The sequence below is a fragment of the Diabrotica virgifera genome, chromosome 5 (assembly GCF_917563875.1).
Source record: "Diabrotica virgifera virgifera chromosome 5, PGI_DIABVI_V3a".
Taxonomy (NCBI): Eukaryota; Metazoa; Arthropoda; class Insecta; order Coleoptera; family Chrysomelidae; genus Diabrotica; species Diabrotica virgifera.
The window spans coordinates 40,022,330-40,038,972 of NC_065447.1; the positions used below are offsets into that span (position 1 = coordinate 40,022,330).

The window sequence follows — 16,643 nt, forward strand, 5'->3', positions numbered from 1 at the left end:
ACGTGCCATTCCAGACGAGTGACAGTGGCCAGCCACTGTCGCCGATCCTCGCTGCTAGTGGCGTCCACTACAAAATCGTTGGCGCTGCAAAATCGCCTGTCTAAGCCACTTTGTGGCGCCACAAAGTAGCGCTACAGACTGGCTCGTCTGTTTCTGGGCTTAACCTTGCTATTTGAGCACATTATAACCTTGATATTACTTGATAATCATCTAACAATGAAACACTGAAAACGTTGTTTTTCTATACTTCCACAAAATTTATTATAACTATGTGACTACAGCTGTTTCGGCAGAGTGCCTTTCTCAAGTGATTTAGTTTACTAAGGGTTTGCCTTTTTAAAGTGTTTAACTGAAGGGATTGAGGAGTGGGAGCTGTTTGTCTCGAGTTAGTCATTCAGAATTGTATCTGTATTTTTTAATTTATTAATTTCCATGCATTCAAAGAATTTGAAACTCTTCATTAAAAGAATGATTATGATCTAGAAGGTGAAGTGAGTATGTAGAAGTGTCTGTTTTTCTATTGTTGAAAGCCCTTTTGTGTTCTGCTATTCGTTTGTCAAAGGTTCTGTCTATTTAACCGATGTAAGTTTTCGGACAGTCACCACAAGTTAGCTTGTAGACACCACTCTGTAGTTGTTTTCTCTTTCGGCTCTTATTGTTCTTAATATATTTGCTTAAGTTGTTATTAGTTCTGAAAGCTGGTGTTATTCCTTTTTTTATGTATCTGGCTATTTTTGTTGTTATCTTGCCAGTATATGTGATAGAGCAGAAGGTACTGGGTTCTTTCTGTGGTGGTGGATAGACTAATTTCAGGGCTTTCTTATGGAGTTTTTGGTTTAAAATTTTATTAATTGTTTGTTCGTTATAGCCATTGTTTACTGCTATTTGTTTAATGATGTTCAGTTCTATTTTGAAGTTATTTTTTGACATGGGAATTTCTGTCAATCTATGTATCATGCTGTCGATAATAACTATCTTTATGTAAGCTATCTTTATTAGAATCTATGGAAATTAATAAACTAAAAAATACAGATATAATTCTGAATGACCAACTCGAGACAATCAGCTCCCCACTCCTCAACCTCTTCAGTTAAAGTCTTTAAACAGGCAAACACATAGTAAACTAAATCACTTGAGAAAGGCACTCTGCTGAAACAGCTGTAGTCACATAGTTATAATATATTTTGTGGAAGTATAGAAAACAAAAGTTTTCAGTATTTTACTGTTAGATAAAATGAACTTCCATCAAGTAATGGTCGAATACATCAATTACTTGATAATCATGTTTGATATTATTAAGGTCCTCAATTTGTGGTAATTTTTGTGACATATATGTGTGTGTTTATATTTATGTTAATATACCTTTAATACAAAGTAAGAATACAAGTTAAATAAAATGGAAACTAATGTTTATTAACCATTCAGCCAGTCGCAATCAGGTTATAGTGTAATGTGTAGTGTGCGTGTTGAGTAAATGTCTTGTTACTTAGTAAAGTCGTCTTCCTTGTCTTTACAAAGAGACGCTTATTGTATCCAAACGTCGGCGGCAATTATAATTTTCAGCTACAAGTTTTATACGATGGTGATACGATGATAAATGTGATTGAAAATTGGGTTGCAAATACCAAAATATTGAGAAGCTCCATCTTAGACTAAGTTATAAGCTTAGTTTACATTGTTAATTGCTTTGGTTGTCCATCGCGTTATTTCATAAAACACCAAATCAGTATAATAAATAATACTACAAATCTAAATATATGCCACAATTAAAATTATATAATTGCTTCAAGAAAATACAAATCTTGTGTTGTTTTAAAACATTTGTGTAAATATGATGAAAGTATATGTTAGCTTAGTTTTGAAACTAAGAAATTTTCCGGATAGGTTGTATAGAATTTTGTTTTGTATTTCTTATATAAATTATCTAGTTTATGCTGGTATTATTGCGATGAGACTGGCTATACATATCTGTACTGCAACATAGTACATTTTTATCCAGTCATCATAATCCTCTTTACCTTATCCCTATGCGGGGTCGGCTTCCCTAATTGCATTTCTGCACATAGTTCTATCTTGGGTCATATCAATGTTAATCCCCTTTACCAACATGTCCTGCCTTATCGTCTCCTACCAGGTCTTCTTTGGTCTTCCTCTCCTACTCCTTCCAGGAATCTGCACTTCAGCTATTCTTCGTATTGGGTGATTAACGTCTCGACGTTGAACATGACCAAACCATCTTAACCTATGCTCTCTCATTTTGGCATCAATTGGTGCCACACCTAGACTTCCCCTAATATACTCATTTCTAATTTTATCCTTCTTTGTCACTCCACTCATCCATCTAAGCATTCTCATTTCCGCCACATGCATTCGTTGTTCCTCTTTCTTTTTCACTGCCCAACATTCAGTTCCGTACATCATAGCCGGTCTTATGGCTGTTTTATAGAATTTTCCCTTTAGCTTCATTGGAATTTTTCTGTCACACAACACACCACTCGCTTCTTTCCACTTCATCCATCCAGACCTAATTCTACTGCATGCATCTCCATATATTTCTCCATTACTCTTTAATACCGATCCTAGGTACTTAAAACTATTGCTTTTCACAATCATTTCCCCAGCCAAAGATACCATTTTATTTGTAGTAGCTCCATCTTTAAATGAACATTCCAAATACTCTGTTTTTGTACTAACTTTTGTACTAAGTTTTAAACCTTTTTCCTCCAGAGCTTTTTTCCACTGTTCCAGTTTTTGTTCTAAGTCTCTTTCACTATTTCCTACTAACACGACATCATCAGCATACATTAAGCACCATGGAATGTTACCCTGTAGTTTCGCTGTTATCTGGTCCAAAACTAATAAGAATAAATATGGACTAAGCACAGAGCCTTGGTGCAATCCTACTTTCACATGAAATTCAGTCTCTCCCACACCTGTCCTAACACTAGTAGTTACTCCCTCATACATATCCCTCACAATCTTAACATATTTACCAGGGACTCCTTTCTTATTGAGTGCCCACCACAGAATCTCTCGAGGAACTCTATCATATGCTTTCTCAAGATCAATGAATACCATATGAGCGTTTGTTTCTTTACTCCTTATAATGAAAATTGCATCTGTTGTTGATCTACCCTGCATAAAGCCAAATTGATTCTCGGATATTTCGGTCTCTTCACGTATCCGTCTATCAATTACTCTTTCCCATATTTTCATGGTGTGGCTAAGCAGTTTTATAGCCCTGTAGTTTGTACACTCTTGTATATCTCCCTTGTTTTTGTAAACAGGTACCAGTATACTGCTTCTCCATTCGTCTGGCATTTGTCCGACTTCCATAATTCTATTAAATAGGCCTGCTAACCGCCTTGTTCCTGTCTCTCCCAATGCTCTCCATACTTCTCCAGGAATATCATCTGGTCCTACCGCTTTTCCTTTCTTTATTTTTTGAAGCGCTTGAGCCACTTCCTCGTTGGTTATTTTGGTGACCATTGCTGCTACTGTCTCCGTTGACTCTACAGGCTGTCTGTCAAATTCTTCATTTAATAAGCTGTCGAAGTACTTTCTCCAATCCCTTTTTGACATCCATTTCGTGAACTAGTATTTTATTATTTTCATCTCAGATACATCTAATCTGATTAAAATCTTTTGCTTTCTTTGCTCTCTGTTTGGCTATTTTATATATCTTCGTTTCGCCTTCCCTGGTATCAAGTTGATCGTATAGGTTTGAATACGCTTCTGCTTTGGCTTTTGCTACTGCTACTTTCGCTTCCTTTTTCGCCACCATATAGTTTTGAAGATCTGTGTCGGATCTGGTTTCTTGCCACTTTTTGTATAATTTTCTCTTCTCTTTTATTTTTCCTTGTACTTCGTTTGACCACCACCAAGTCTCTTTATCCTAAAACCTTTTTCCTGACGTTTTCCCAAGTATTTCGATAGCAGTCTCTCTAATACTACTGGCCATTTTTCTCCAAATTGTATTAGGGCTTTCTTTCATGTTCCAACATATTTTTTCTACTATTCTTCTCCTGAATAGTCCTTCTTTCTCATCTTTCAGCAGCCACCACTTGATTTTTTGTGGTCCCCTCCGGGGATCACATTTTTATTCAGTACAGTATACTAAAAAGTATCACAAGATATCGTTCCTCATGTGACCAAGTGGGCTTATAATTCAACCGAGCAACTCCTAGATATTTAGTTTTCCTGGCGTTAACTACTTTCCTTTCAAATGTTCTTCTTGTTCTTTTTCCTCAGCCTTTCGCTTTCCAGAGGTGGCTGTTCCTTACTATTCTTTACCATTCTGCTCTGATCATCCTGTCTTCTTCACCTAAACATTTCTCTCTCAAGTTGTCTGCCAAAAAGTCCTGTCATTTTCTCTTCAGTTTATCCTACCTCTCCTCACATCAACTTCTAGCAACTCTATCCTTCTTCCGACAAAGTTTTCATTTCTATTAGTAGGAGAGATAGAAGCGGATTTTGTGCGTGATAAGTAATATGGAAAAACTATACGGGGATATGTTGAATTAGTTGTGTACATGACTTTCACCAACGGCCGGAAACCAGAGTTGGGGCCGAGGGTAGTTATAAGGGGTCAAAGTCGCGGATTTTATTATTTTTTTTATGACGCTAACGATCGAGATAGTGCACCAAAATTTGGGAATAAGTAGGTCATGACGTAACTAAGTAAAATCTCTAGGGGCGGAACGCTGCGTGGCCGACAAAGGGGTGGGGGTAGGGGTGAATATAAAAAATATAAAGGTTTTTTTGCAACGTTCGTGATTGAGATAGTGGACCAAAATTTGGGAATAACTAGATCATAACATTACTAAGTAAAATCCCCAGAGCCGGAAACCAGAGTTGGGGATGAGGGTAGTTATAAGGGGTCAAAATCGCCGTTTTTATTATTTTTTTTTGTGACGCTCATGATCGAGAGAGTGCACCAAAATTTGGGAATAAGTAGGTCATGAGGTAACTAAGTACAATCTCCAGGGGTGGAACGCTGCGTGGCCGATAAAGGGATGGGGTAGGTGTGAATATAAAAAATATAAGGGGTGTCTTGCGATGTGCTAGAATGAGATAATGCACCAAAATTTAGAAATAAGTAGACCATGACTTAGCTAAGTAAAATCCCCAGAGCCGGAAACCAGAGTTGGGGATGAAGGTAGTTTTAAGGGGTCAAAATCGCAGTGTGTATTATTTTTGTGACCCGGCACAACATTTGTCCCCAACGCAGCGTTCCGCCACTGGAGATTTTACTTAGTAATGTCATGATCTACTTATTCCCAAATTCTGTTGAACTATCTCGATCACGAACGGCAAAGAAACCCCCATATATTTTTATACTCACCCCTGCCTACCACCCTTTTGTACCCCCAGCAGCGTTCCGCCCCTGAAGATTTTACTTAGTTACGTTATAACCTACTTTCTCCCAAATTTTGGTGCACTATCTCCATCATTAGCACCACAAAAAAAAATAATAAAAACCGCGAATTTACCCCTTATAGCTACCCTCCTCCGTCACTCTGGTCTCCGCCTCTGGGGATATTACTTAGTTATGTCATGGTCTACTTATTTCCAAATTTTGGTGCACTATCTCAATCACGAACGTCGCAAAAAACCCCTTACATTTTTTTATATTCACCCCTACCCCACCCCTTTATCGACCACGCAGCGTTCCACTCCTGGAGATTTTACTTAGTTACGTCATGACCTACTTATTCCCAAATTTTGGCGCGCTATCTCGATCATGAGCGTCACAAAAAAAAATAATAAAAAACGGAATTTTGACTCCCTATAACTACTTTCCTTTCCCACTCTGGTTTCCGGCTCTGGGGATTTTAATTATTTATGTCATGGTCTACTTATACCCAAATTTTGGTGCACTATCTCAATCACGAACGTCGCAAAAAACCCGTTAAATTTTTTATATTCACCCCTACCCCCACCCCTTTGTCGGCCACGCAGCGTTGAGCCCCTAGAGATTTTACTTAGGTACGTCATGACCTACTTATTTCCAAATTTTGGTTCGCTATCTCGATCATGAGCGTCATAAAAAAAATAATAAAATCCGCGACTTTGACCCCTTATAACTACCCTCGGCCCCAACTCTGGTTTCCGGCCGTTGGTGAAAGTCATGTACACAACTAATTCAACATATCCCCGTATAGTTTTTCCATATTACTTATCACGCACAAAATTCGCTCCCAGCTCTTAGACTATATGTCTAACGTGACCAAACTATTGCAGTCTTTGTTCTTGAAACTGTAGTCACCCCCTGGACCTCGATTTTTGACCCTTCGCTTCGTTATCGAACGTATTCGCTTCGTATCTGTTTAGTCTACAGATAGAGAATGCTCGATAACGAAGCGAAGGGTCAAAAATCGAAGTCCTGTTTACGTAATCCAGTTGTTCCTCAACCTATCACTCGTAATTTTACCTAACATCCATCGTAACATTTTCATTTCAGCTACCTCCATCTTTTTTTCCTGAATGCTCTTTACCTTCGAAATGACTTCAGTCTACCTAATTCGAACTTTTCCCCTATTGTTGTATTTTAATTGTTTTACATTAAAACAATTTACACAGGTTCTTTTCCAGATATCATTTTTTCATGTAGCCCAGTGTAATATACATTCAACTTCCCGTTAGTATCAGGAAATTCATCCTTGTTTATCGCGATATAGTCTGCGATATCGAGAAAGTTTACCGATCGAAACCTTATGTCGATATATTGGTACTATTATGCTCATTGATCAAATCGATTTCTTCTTCTTAAAGTTCTCTCTCCTACCGGAGGTTGGATATCATAATGGCTATGGTCACTTTGTTGGCTGCTGCTCTGAATAGTTGTAATGAACTACAGTTAAACCATTCTCTAAGATTCCTCAGCCAGGAGATGCGTCTTATTTCTATGCTTCTTCTTCCTTGGATCCTTCCTTGCATAATAATTCTCAGCAACTCATATTTTTATTCTCTGGTAATGTGGCCCAAATATTTTACTTTTCTAGTTTTTATACTTTTCATAATTTCTAACTCCTTACTTAAACGTCGTAGCACTTTAACATTGGTAATCCTTTGAACCCAATGAATTTTCAATATTCTTCTGTAACACCACATTTCTAACGCTTCTATTCTTCTTATGTGTTGTCTCTTCAATGTCCAAGCTTCCATTCCGTATAGCAATATAGAAAATATGTAGCATCTTAGAGCCCTCAATCTGAGAGGCAACTGAAGGTCTTTGTTTGTAAGCAGTGTCTTCATTTTTATAAATGCTTGCCTTGCAGCTTCAATTCGGACTAATTTCTTTGCTTTGGTCATTTTTGTCATCAATCCAGGTTCCCAGATATTTGTAGGTCTTAACTTTTTCTATTTGGGTTTGCTCTATCATTAACCTTTCATTTCCATGTTCTGTTTTTGAGACAATCATAAATTTAGTTTTTTTCTTGTTTATTTTAGTCCGTATCGAATGCAATAATCGTTAATTCTATTTAGCAATTCTTGTAGCGATTCCAGAGTGTCTGCCATTATAACGGTATCCTCAGCGAATCTTATGTTATTTACTATTATTCCGTTTATAGAGATTCCATCACTTAGCTCCGCTATCGCTTCGTGAAATATGGCTTCACTGTACAGGTTAAACAGTAGCGGCGACATAACACAACCCTGTCTTATTCCTCTCTTTATATCAATATTCTCGGATTCTTGTACTTCTATCTTTATATTGGCCTTTTGATTCCAATACAGATTGATGATAATTCGTAAATCTCGTCTGTCTATTATAGGTATCTCTGTTTTTCAATAATTCTATTAGTTTTTCATGTCGGACCCTGTCGAACGCTTTTTCGAAGTCGATGAAACAAGAATAAATACCCAGGTTTATATCTAAGCATCTTTGAGATAGGACATTAAACGCAAACAATGCCTCACTTGTTCCAAGTTCTTTGCGGAACCCAAATTGGGTATGTATCATCCATATCATATTCTAGCTTTCTGTATAATCTTCCATGAATCACGTTTAGAAATATTTTAAGGGTATATTAGTGATATTGCCCTATAGTCCGAACAATCTTTGGCGTATATTGTTTTTGGTATTGTTACAAAGGTGGACACCAACCATTTCTGAGGGATTTTTCCAGTTTTATATACTTCATTAAACAGATTCAGTAATACCGGTAGAGTTTCATCGTCTAAACATTTCAGTAATTCCGCAGGTATTTCGTCTGGACCTACAGTTTTCCGTTTCTTTCGTTTCGTATTGCGTTAATAACTATTTGCGTTAATAACTATTTTTAACAGCTTTACGACAGCGATTCTGATTCAGAATTACTAGATATTCTCAATGTACTGTCGATTGCTGCTTTGTTTTTTATTCTTTTATTTGCTGTTTGATAGTATTTTAGGATTGTGCTCGGAAAAGGGGCTTGCTTATCATAATCGTCTTTATTGTATTCAAATTCTGTGATATACTACATTTTATACCACCTTATAACGTAATCTCCAACTCACATCTTCTTAAGTTCCTCGACTATCTTGTTCTCCCATGCTTTTGGGTGTTCCTCGTGGTCTGCTTGATACAGTTTTGATACAGATATTGTTCATAATTGCTTCTGGATATCTCCTTTCTATATATCTCATCCCTCTGAGTCTCTGTGCCCTGACAAATCTGACGATGTCTTCTCCTTTCTGAAGTTGTTTTCGTAAGTACTTCGTGTTTCATCAGATTCCTAAATTCATTAATTCCTAAGTTTAGTGGGCCTGCTATCCTCTGAATTATTCTTTTCTATAGGATCATCAATTTTTATTTATCTTTATCTGTTACACAATTAATTCAGCACCGTCTGTGATTACTGTAAAATTTCAGTATAGTATTCTAAGTACGATTTCTTTGAGGAAGTTGTTCAAAAAAATATAACAGTATATTTTAAGAAGCTAATAATAATTTTACTTTTATTTACTAAATATACCATGTATCTCAATATATCCGGAAAGTTTCAAAGTTTTGCTAGTTTTAGATGCAGTGTTTGATGTATTGGTGTTGAATATCCATACGTTGGGTCAGTCCCTAATATTGCAGGTAGCGAAAAAGGCATCGGTTCTGAAGCGGAGAAAATCCAAAAACAAAATGGACCCTCCTGGAACTTCCAGAGCCGAGCTTAATACTCCAGGTCCGGGTACTCCCCTGACGGAGGCTTCCATGGTGCTGTCAACACTTGGCGGCCAGCCCAAGGCCTTATCCGATACCGAGGTCATGTTGTACATGGATGAGTCGAAAACAGGTTTGTTGGGGTTTTCGCTTCAATTCAGCTGTTTAATTTTGTTACACTTAACACATTTTCCCTACTACTTATTTTAAAAATATATTTCTCTTTTGCTTGTTTTTCTACTGAACCAATTTTAGAAATTTCAGAAGAACCTATCTATTACACAGAGTACCGTAAGCCTCTGTTCTATTGCACAAGGTATAGTATTCAAATTTTAAAAAAGATTTACTTCAGTACAACATTTACATTTAAGGGGAAAGGCGCAAAATGTCGCCTGTCAAAATTTTCAATGTGTTTTAAATGTATTCGTTTTTTCGAATCCTAAGAAAACTAACACGTATTTTTGAAGAATTTAAACGCACAATGAAAGACTACATTATTACTGAGGGCGGAAAATCCCTGAAAACTTTTATAATGTTTATTTTAATAAGTTACAGGGGTAAAAATAAAAGAGAAACTTTAGTGTACTTTCCAGTTGCAAATATTTCATTCAAAATGTACTTTTGATTTATTCTAAGGGACTTTTGGCCCTCAGTAATAACGTAATATTTCATTCTGCGTTTAAATTTTTCAAAAACACTTATGTTTCACAGTTTTCTCAGGGTTCAAAAAAGTGAACACATTTAAAACACATTGAAAATTTTGACAGGCGACCTTTCGATCCTTTCTCCTTATATTAAATGTTGGTACACAAAGTATTTTTACTATACTGAATCTGTAAAATTGTTATATGCAACTTTCTTCATTTATTTTGATTGATTCATTTTATTTTTAAATTTAAATGCTATACCCAAATTATTTTAAATTTACACCTTGCATGTCCTCTGCAGTAGCATATTTGTAGTATTTAAAAAATGTGAGGTACAAATAAAGATTATTACATTTATTTCATTGACAGTACGTTTGTGTAATATGTCAAGTTTTGTTAAAATGTATTAAAAAGATGATGCAGAGTTGAAGGTGTGCGCTAGGGATGGGAAAAACCTACCGGTTTAAACCTAAAACCGGTTTTTTTACTTCGCAATAACCGGTTTTACCGGTTGCTTTTTGTCCCGATTATAACTGTTTTTTTCTTTTTAAAGTAAAAACCGGTTATTAGGTTTTTACGGTGATTAGGATTAGGTTAGGCATTATTTCGGATCCCAATCATAATTATTATTCTCAAGTAAATATTCCAACCAAAACCATAATTCAAATTTTATTTTATTTTATAAAATACAGAGGCAAACTGAAAGTGCAATCTCATATCAGCCAGAAATAATTATTAAGTTTTATTATAATATTTCCTTGAAAATGTATTTGTAATCGTTGAATTAGACGCAAACATCATCTATTTTTCACACTTAACTCTTGACATTGAAAGTGGGTGAATGACTTTTTCTGGTTACCAAAAATAATGCTCTGACTATGAATATCGAATTACTGATTACGAATACGAATCTCCAAGAATTTCGCTAAGTTTTCAAAATGATACACTCATACAGGAAGTATTAAATGAGTTAAAATGTACCTATTCTACAAATATACAAACGTGTTAAAAGAAATACATGTTCTTTCGATAGTACTTATTTTGATCATATTGATATCGAGTCGAATGGAGTATCGCAAGCTAAAGTGTATTGTAAATGTAACTTTGTAACCTATTGGATTAAAAAAACCGAAAACCGGTTATTCCTAAAACCGTTTTTTTTTTGGCCGGTTATATCCGGCAGGTTAAACCATAAGCAAAAAAACCGGTATAACCGAAAACCGGTGTTTTGTCAAAAACCGCCATCCCTAGTGTGCACACACCGAATATGTGAAAATCATGCGTGAACTGAGGCATGGCTGGATTTTGTTCCCTCTAATTTTCAACCTCTACTCTAAAAGAATATTTACCGAAGCTTTGCACGAAACTGAAAAAGTTATTTTACTAAACGGGTACCAGCTTAATAACATCAGGTATGCAGATGACATTATATTATTTACGGACAACCTAGAAGACCTACAAGTCCTCATGAACAAAATCACGTATTACAGTCAACAATATAGACTCAATATAAACGTAAAGAAGACAAGGCTTATGAACATCAGCAGTAAAAAGATAACAGAAGGTTAACTCTACATCAACCAATCGCCTGTAGAAAGACTGATGCACTACAACTACCTCGGCATCATAATAAAATGAAGAATGACCAACAACCAAGACATAAGAGCGCGCATCGAAAATCTAGATCCTCCTTCAACCAGATGGGGGCCTTCTTCAAAAGCCCCAACCTCTCGTTTTGTATAAAAGTAAGAATGTTGCGAGGGTTCATCTTCTTTGTCCCTTTTATGGTGTTGAATCGTGGACCTTGACGAATCATCATCATGGCATTCACACTCCTAGCGTAGCGGAGTGATTGCCGCCCTCTTTGGGCTCTTCCAATTCGTTTGTCGCGGTGAATCAATCCGCATTAACATTTTGGTTTTACAATTGGTTGTGTGACTTGGCATCTTCTACAATTTTTCTCCATTCGTTCCTGTTTTTGTTTATGGTTACCCATTCTCTGACTCCCATCTTCTTAAGGTCCTCGACTATCTGGTTCTCCCATCTAGTTTTGGGTCCTCCTCGTGGTCTGCCTGATACAGGTCTCCATTTGGAAATTTTATTGATGACGTCTTCCGGATTTCTCCTTTCCATATATCTTATCCATCTGAGTTTATGTGCCTTGATAAATCTGACGATGTCTTTTCCTTTCAGAAGTCCTCTTACTTCGTGGTTCATGAGTTTTCTAAATTCATTATTACTTAAGTTTAGTGGGCCTGCTATCCTCCGAAGTATTTTCCTCTCTAGGATCCTCAATCTTTCTTCCTCTTTCTGGGCCAGACACATTACTTCAGCACCATATGTGATTACTGGTCTAATTTCTGCTTTGTAAATTTTCAGTTTAGTATTCTGAGTAAGCTTCTTATCTTTGAGGAAGTTATTGTATTTCCAGTAGGCTCTGTTTCCTGCCTGGATTCTTTCACTGATTACGATGCTTCTATCATTAGTTCCATTAACTAAGACTCTAAGATATTAAAAGTGTTCTACCTTTTCTAACTCATATTCACCATAATTTAAACTTGTCACATTAACTGGATTTTTTCTTGAGCATATTAGGTATTTTGTTTTGTTTTAATTTATTTCTGCACCCCTTTTGGATGCTTCCTTGCATAACTTCGTAAATTCTTTCTTTAAACTGTTTAGGTTTCTGATAATTAATGATATGTCGTCAGCATACGCCACAAGTTGCGACGTCGATGTTATTATTGTACCTTTTATTTCTCTAGCTCTTATTGTTCCTTCTATTGCGACATTAAATAATGACGTTGATGGAGAGTCACCTTGTCGTACTCCACTTGCTATTTCTATATTTTTGGTGATACCGTTATCTACCAACAACCAATAGATAAGAGCGCGCATCGAAAATCTAGATCCACCTTCAACCGGATGGGGACCTTCTTTAAAAGCCTCAACCTCTCTTTTGGTATAAACGTAAAAATTCTGCGATGCTAAGTCTTCTATGTCCTTTTTATGGTGTTGAATCGTGGACCTTAAACGAATATATGTGCCGAAAATTCGAAGCATTTGATATGTAGCTATATTGGAGAACTCTTAAAATCCTGTGGACTAACCAGGTGACAAATGAGTAGGTCATTAGAAGAGTGAGGAGGAACCGAGAGGTACTAACCACCATAAAATCTCGAAAGTTGGAATACTTTGGCCACATTATGCGAAATGAATCCAGATAGGCCCTCCTACAAGCCACTCTGCAAGGAAAATATTTAGAAAGCGAGCTTCAGGAAGAAGAAGAACATTCTGGTTGAAAAACCTCAGAACCTGGTTCAACACAATATCTGTGCAGCTTTTCCGCGTTGCTGCAGATAAAATAAAGATTGCCATGATAATTGCCAACATTCGTCACCTATAGGCACATCAAGAAGAAGTATTAAAAAGAATTCTAAGAAGTTGCTTCACAAGATATAAATCGATGTGCTGGCTATATACCTATATAGGGCAGTCAATGAGGGTATTTGGCTCCGAATTCCATCCTACTACATCGATTTACTTGATATTTTCACAGTAAGTAGGGCATAGCTCAAGAAACAGAGTCTACCCTATGCCGATGTGCCTTTTTATCTTGTGGGTGGTTTCCACCCCTTCTCGGGGGTGAAAAATGTTTCGGTTAAAATAGCATAAAATAGCCACGGAAGAGGCTAGAGAACCTAATTTTAAGCAAAAACTGTTCTATAATTATTTTTTGAAAACTCAATACCTACTTTTTAAGTTATTCGTGGTTGAAAATTGGCCTTTTTCATTGAAAAATTACACCTTTTCGGGCGGATTTTTGCGAATGCAAAAGCATTAACAAAAAAACTATATATAATATTTCTGTTAGTTATAAAAAACAAAGAGATTTGCTCCTTCATAAATCTTCTAGTTAAAATACAAAGAGGGGTATTGTAGGTAAGAAGAGTTTGGTTTTTGCTGAATCCTCAAATCGGTTTATTCAATTTGAAATAACAGAGAAACTGTCGATTTTAAGTGTATAATGACACTACTAACTTTTGTAGGGCTTGAAAAGACCTTTAAAATGAGCAATACTAAATGTCGATCACATTCAAACTAAGCGAGATATTCTGCAAAAAAGTTGATGACTAATGTATTTTAAGAAGAAATGAGAAGTATATTTAACCCCTCGTTCATCAGAACTTAAATACATCGTTTTGTTTTTACAATACTTTTTACTATAGTGTTATTTCTGTCCAAAAAGTTGGACTGGATTAAAATGAACGGTTTTTGAAAAAAATAAGATAAATTATAGAGTTTTCTCTATATATTATATATTAGAATGTTTGTTAAGAATCTTCCTTTTCCTCCATGTAACTCGAAGAAGATAAGAGATACGAAAAAAAAAGATGTTACACAAAAATTTAGGGCTTTTTCAGATATAAATTTCCTTTTTATTTTTCATTACTCTATCTCCTATCATTTTCAAGTTAAATGGTGAAAAAGGAAGATTTTCAAGAAAATTTAAAAATGCGCTATATAATTTGAAAAAAAAAAATCAATGGGAAATTCCCAATAGTTGGCTGTATACCATAGTTTAAAAAAACCAATACAGAAGTAAAAACTTCGAGATGTATTCTGGTATAAAATCGTTTATTTAAAACTATAAAATGTCATCGATTGCAGAACGTTTTCGTTCTAAACAGAACATCTTCAGTGCCTAGAATGAAGTATTTCCACGTTAGTTTAAAGCAAAAGGTTAAAAATGTGACTGTTAAAATGAAAAATGTGGGAATACTTACATCCTGCCGAGTATTTTGAAACTAGCACACTGTAAATAGTGTTAACATCATCATATATGGTTTACATAATGTAATATGTTAAAATGTTATGACTACAAGTCGATGTTAATGGATAAAGTGGAACATATGCTAAAAGGGTGCCATGGTTCCCTGCTCGAAGATACTAGGTACTTGCCAATTCAATGGGCACAGACCAACTGAGAAATTAAGACTAACTAATTAAGACTAACTAACTAAATTAAGACTAACTAAATTAAGACCAACTAATTTCTCAGTTGGTCTGTGCCCATTGAATTGGCAAGTACCTAGTATTTTCGCGCAGGGAACCATGGCACCCTTTTAGCATGTGTTCCACTTTATCCATTAACATCGACTTGTAGTCATAACATTTTAACATATTACATTATGTAAACCATATATGATGATGTTAACACTATTTACAGTGTGCTAGTTTCAAAATACTCGGCAGGATGTAAGTATTCCCACATTTTTCATTTTAACAGTCACATTTTTAACCTTTTGCTTTAAACTAACGTGGAAATACTTCATTCTAGGCACTGAAGATGTTCTGTTTAGAACGAAAACGTTCTGCAATCGATGACATTTTATAGTTTTAAATAAACGATTTTATACCAGAATACATCTCGAAGTTTTTACTTCTGTTTTGTTTTTTTTTATATAATTTGAACTTTTTTTTTATTCAAAAACCTTTTATTTTAAACCGGTCCAACTTTTTAAACATAAAATAACACTATAATATAAGGTATTGTAGAAGTAAAACGATGCATTTACATTTTGGTGGATGGGTGTTAAAATTACTTCTCATTTTATCTTAAAATATGTTAGTTATCAATTTTGTTTGCAGCATATCTCGCTTAGTTTTAATGTAATGGACCTCTAATATAGCTCATTTTAATAGGTCTTTTCAAGCACTATAAAAGGTATTAGTGGCATTTTACACCTAAAGTTGACCGTTCTCTGTTATTTCAAGTTGAATACACCAATTTGAGAATGTACCAAAAAACAAACTATTTTCACCTACCATATCTCTTTTTGTATTATAACTAAAAGATTTCTGAAGGCAAGTTTCTCTTTGTTTTTTTATAACCTACAAAAATGTTTAATATAGTTTTTTTAGTTAGATGCACAGTTTTTAAGGTATTCGCAAAAAACCGTTCGAAAAGATATTTTGTTTCAATGAAAATGGCCAATTTTCAACCACGAATAGCTCAAAAAGTATAGTTTTCAAAAAAAAATTATAGAACAGTTTTTGCTTAGAATTAGGTTCTCTAGCTAGCGAATTCCGCGTTAATTTTAACCAAAAATTTTTCCACCCCTAAAAAGGGAACCACCCCCAAGATAAAAGCACACATCGGCATAGGGTAGATTTGAATTATGAGATAAGTAGAGGCTAGGCCCAAAATTTCATTAAAATCCATGCAGTAGGATAGAATTCGGAGGTAATATCCTATTTTTGCTCCCATTGACTGGCGTACTTGTAAAGTAGAAATTAACAAAATTTTCATGCGGTATAGTTGCACCCCAATCGAAATGTTTAGAACAGCTGTAAACAAAATTTGCATAACCTTGACGATATCCAATCTCCATTAACCTTCCGATGACCAACCTTTTTTTGTTACACGGATGACCAAGGGGCGGAAAAATGACCCCAGGTCAAAAATGTCAAAAATGACAATTAACAAAAAAAATAAAGTTTTTTTGTTTTATTTATTTTTTTATGGCATGGGCTTTATGTCATTCAGCCAGTCACAACATGAGTATTAGTGTCATGTGTAGTGTGTATGTTGAGTAAATATCTTGTTACTTTGCAAAGTTGACGTCATTAGCGCAAAACTACTTGGAATTACTCATAATAGACGGTATTTTACTAAACATCAACTTCAGAATATATTTTTTATTCTTAAAATATAGGGAATTTTTTTTAGTTCAAAATATGAGGATATCTAGAATGATATTAAAGTCAAAAAGAAAAATAATGAGTTAAAAATTGACAATACTTTTGAATTTAGTAAAGAAAAACTTACGCTGGGGTCACAGTTTCCCCCGCTT

The 16,643-nt window shown here is 35.4% G+C and overlaps 1 protein-coding gene across 1 annotated transcript in view; it reads left to right on the forward strand.

Moving 5' to 3' along the window:
• Nucleotides 1-16,643, forward strand: part of LOC126885350 (potassium voltage-gated channel subfamily KQT member 1) — a 267,609-nt gene that overhangs the window by 166,844 nt on the left and 84,122 nt on the right. Inside the window, exon 5 of the mRNA XM_050651907.1 lies at nucleotides 9,056-9,272. Within this exon, the coding sequence (XP_050507864.1) occupies nucleotides 9,056-9,272 (217 nt within the window). The remainder of the gene's footprint in view (nucleotides 1-9,055; nucleotides 9,273-16,643) is intronic.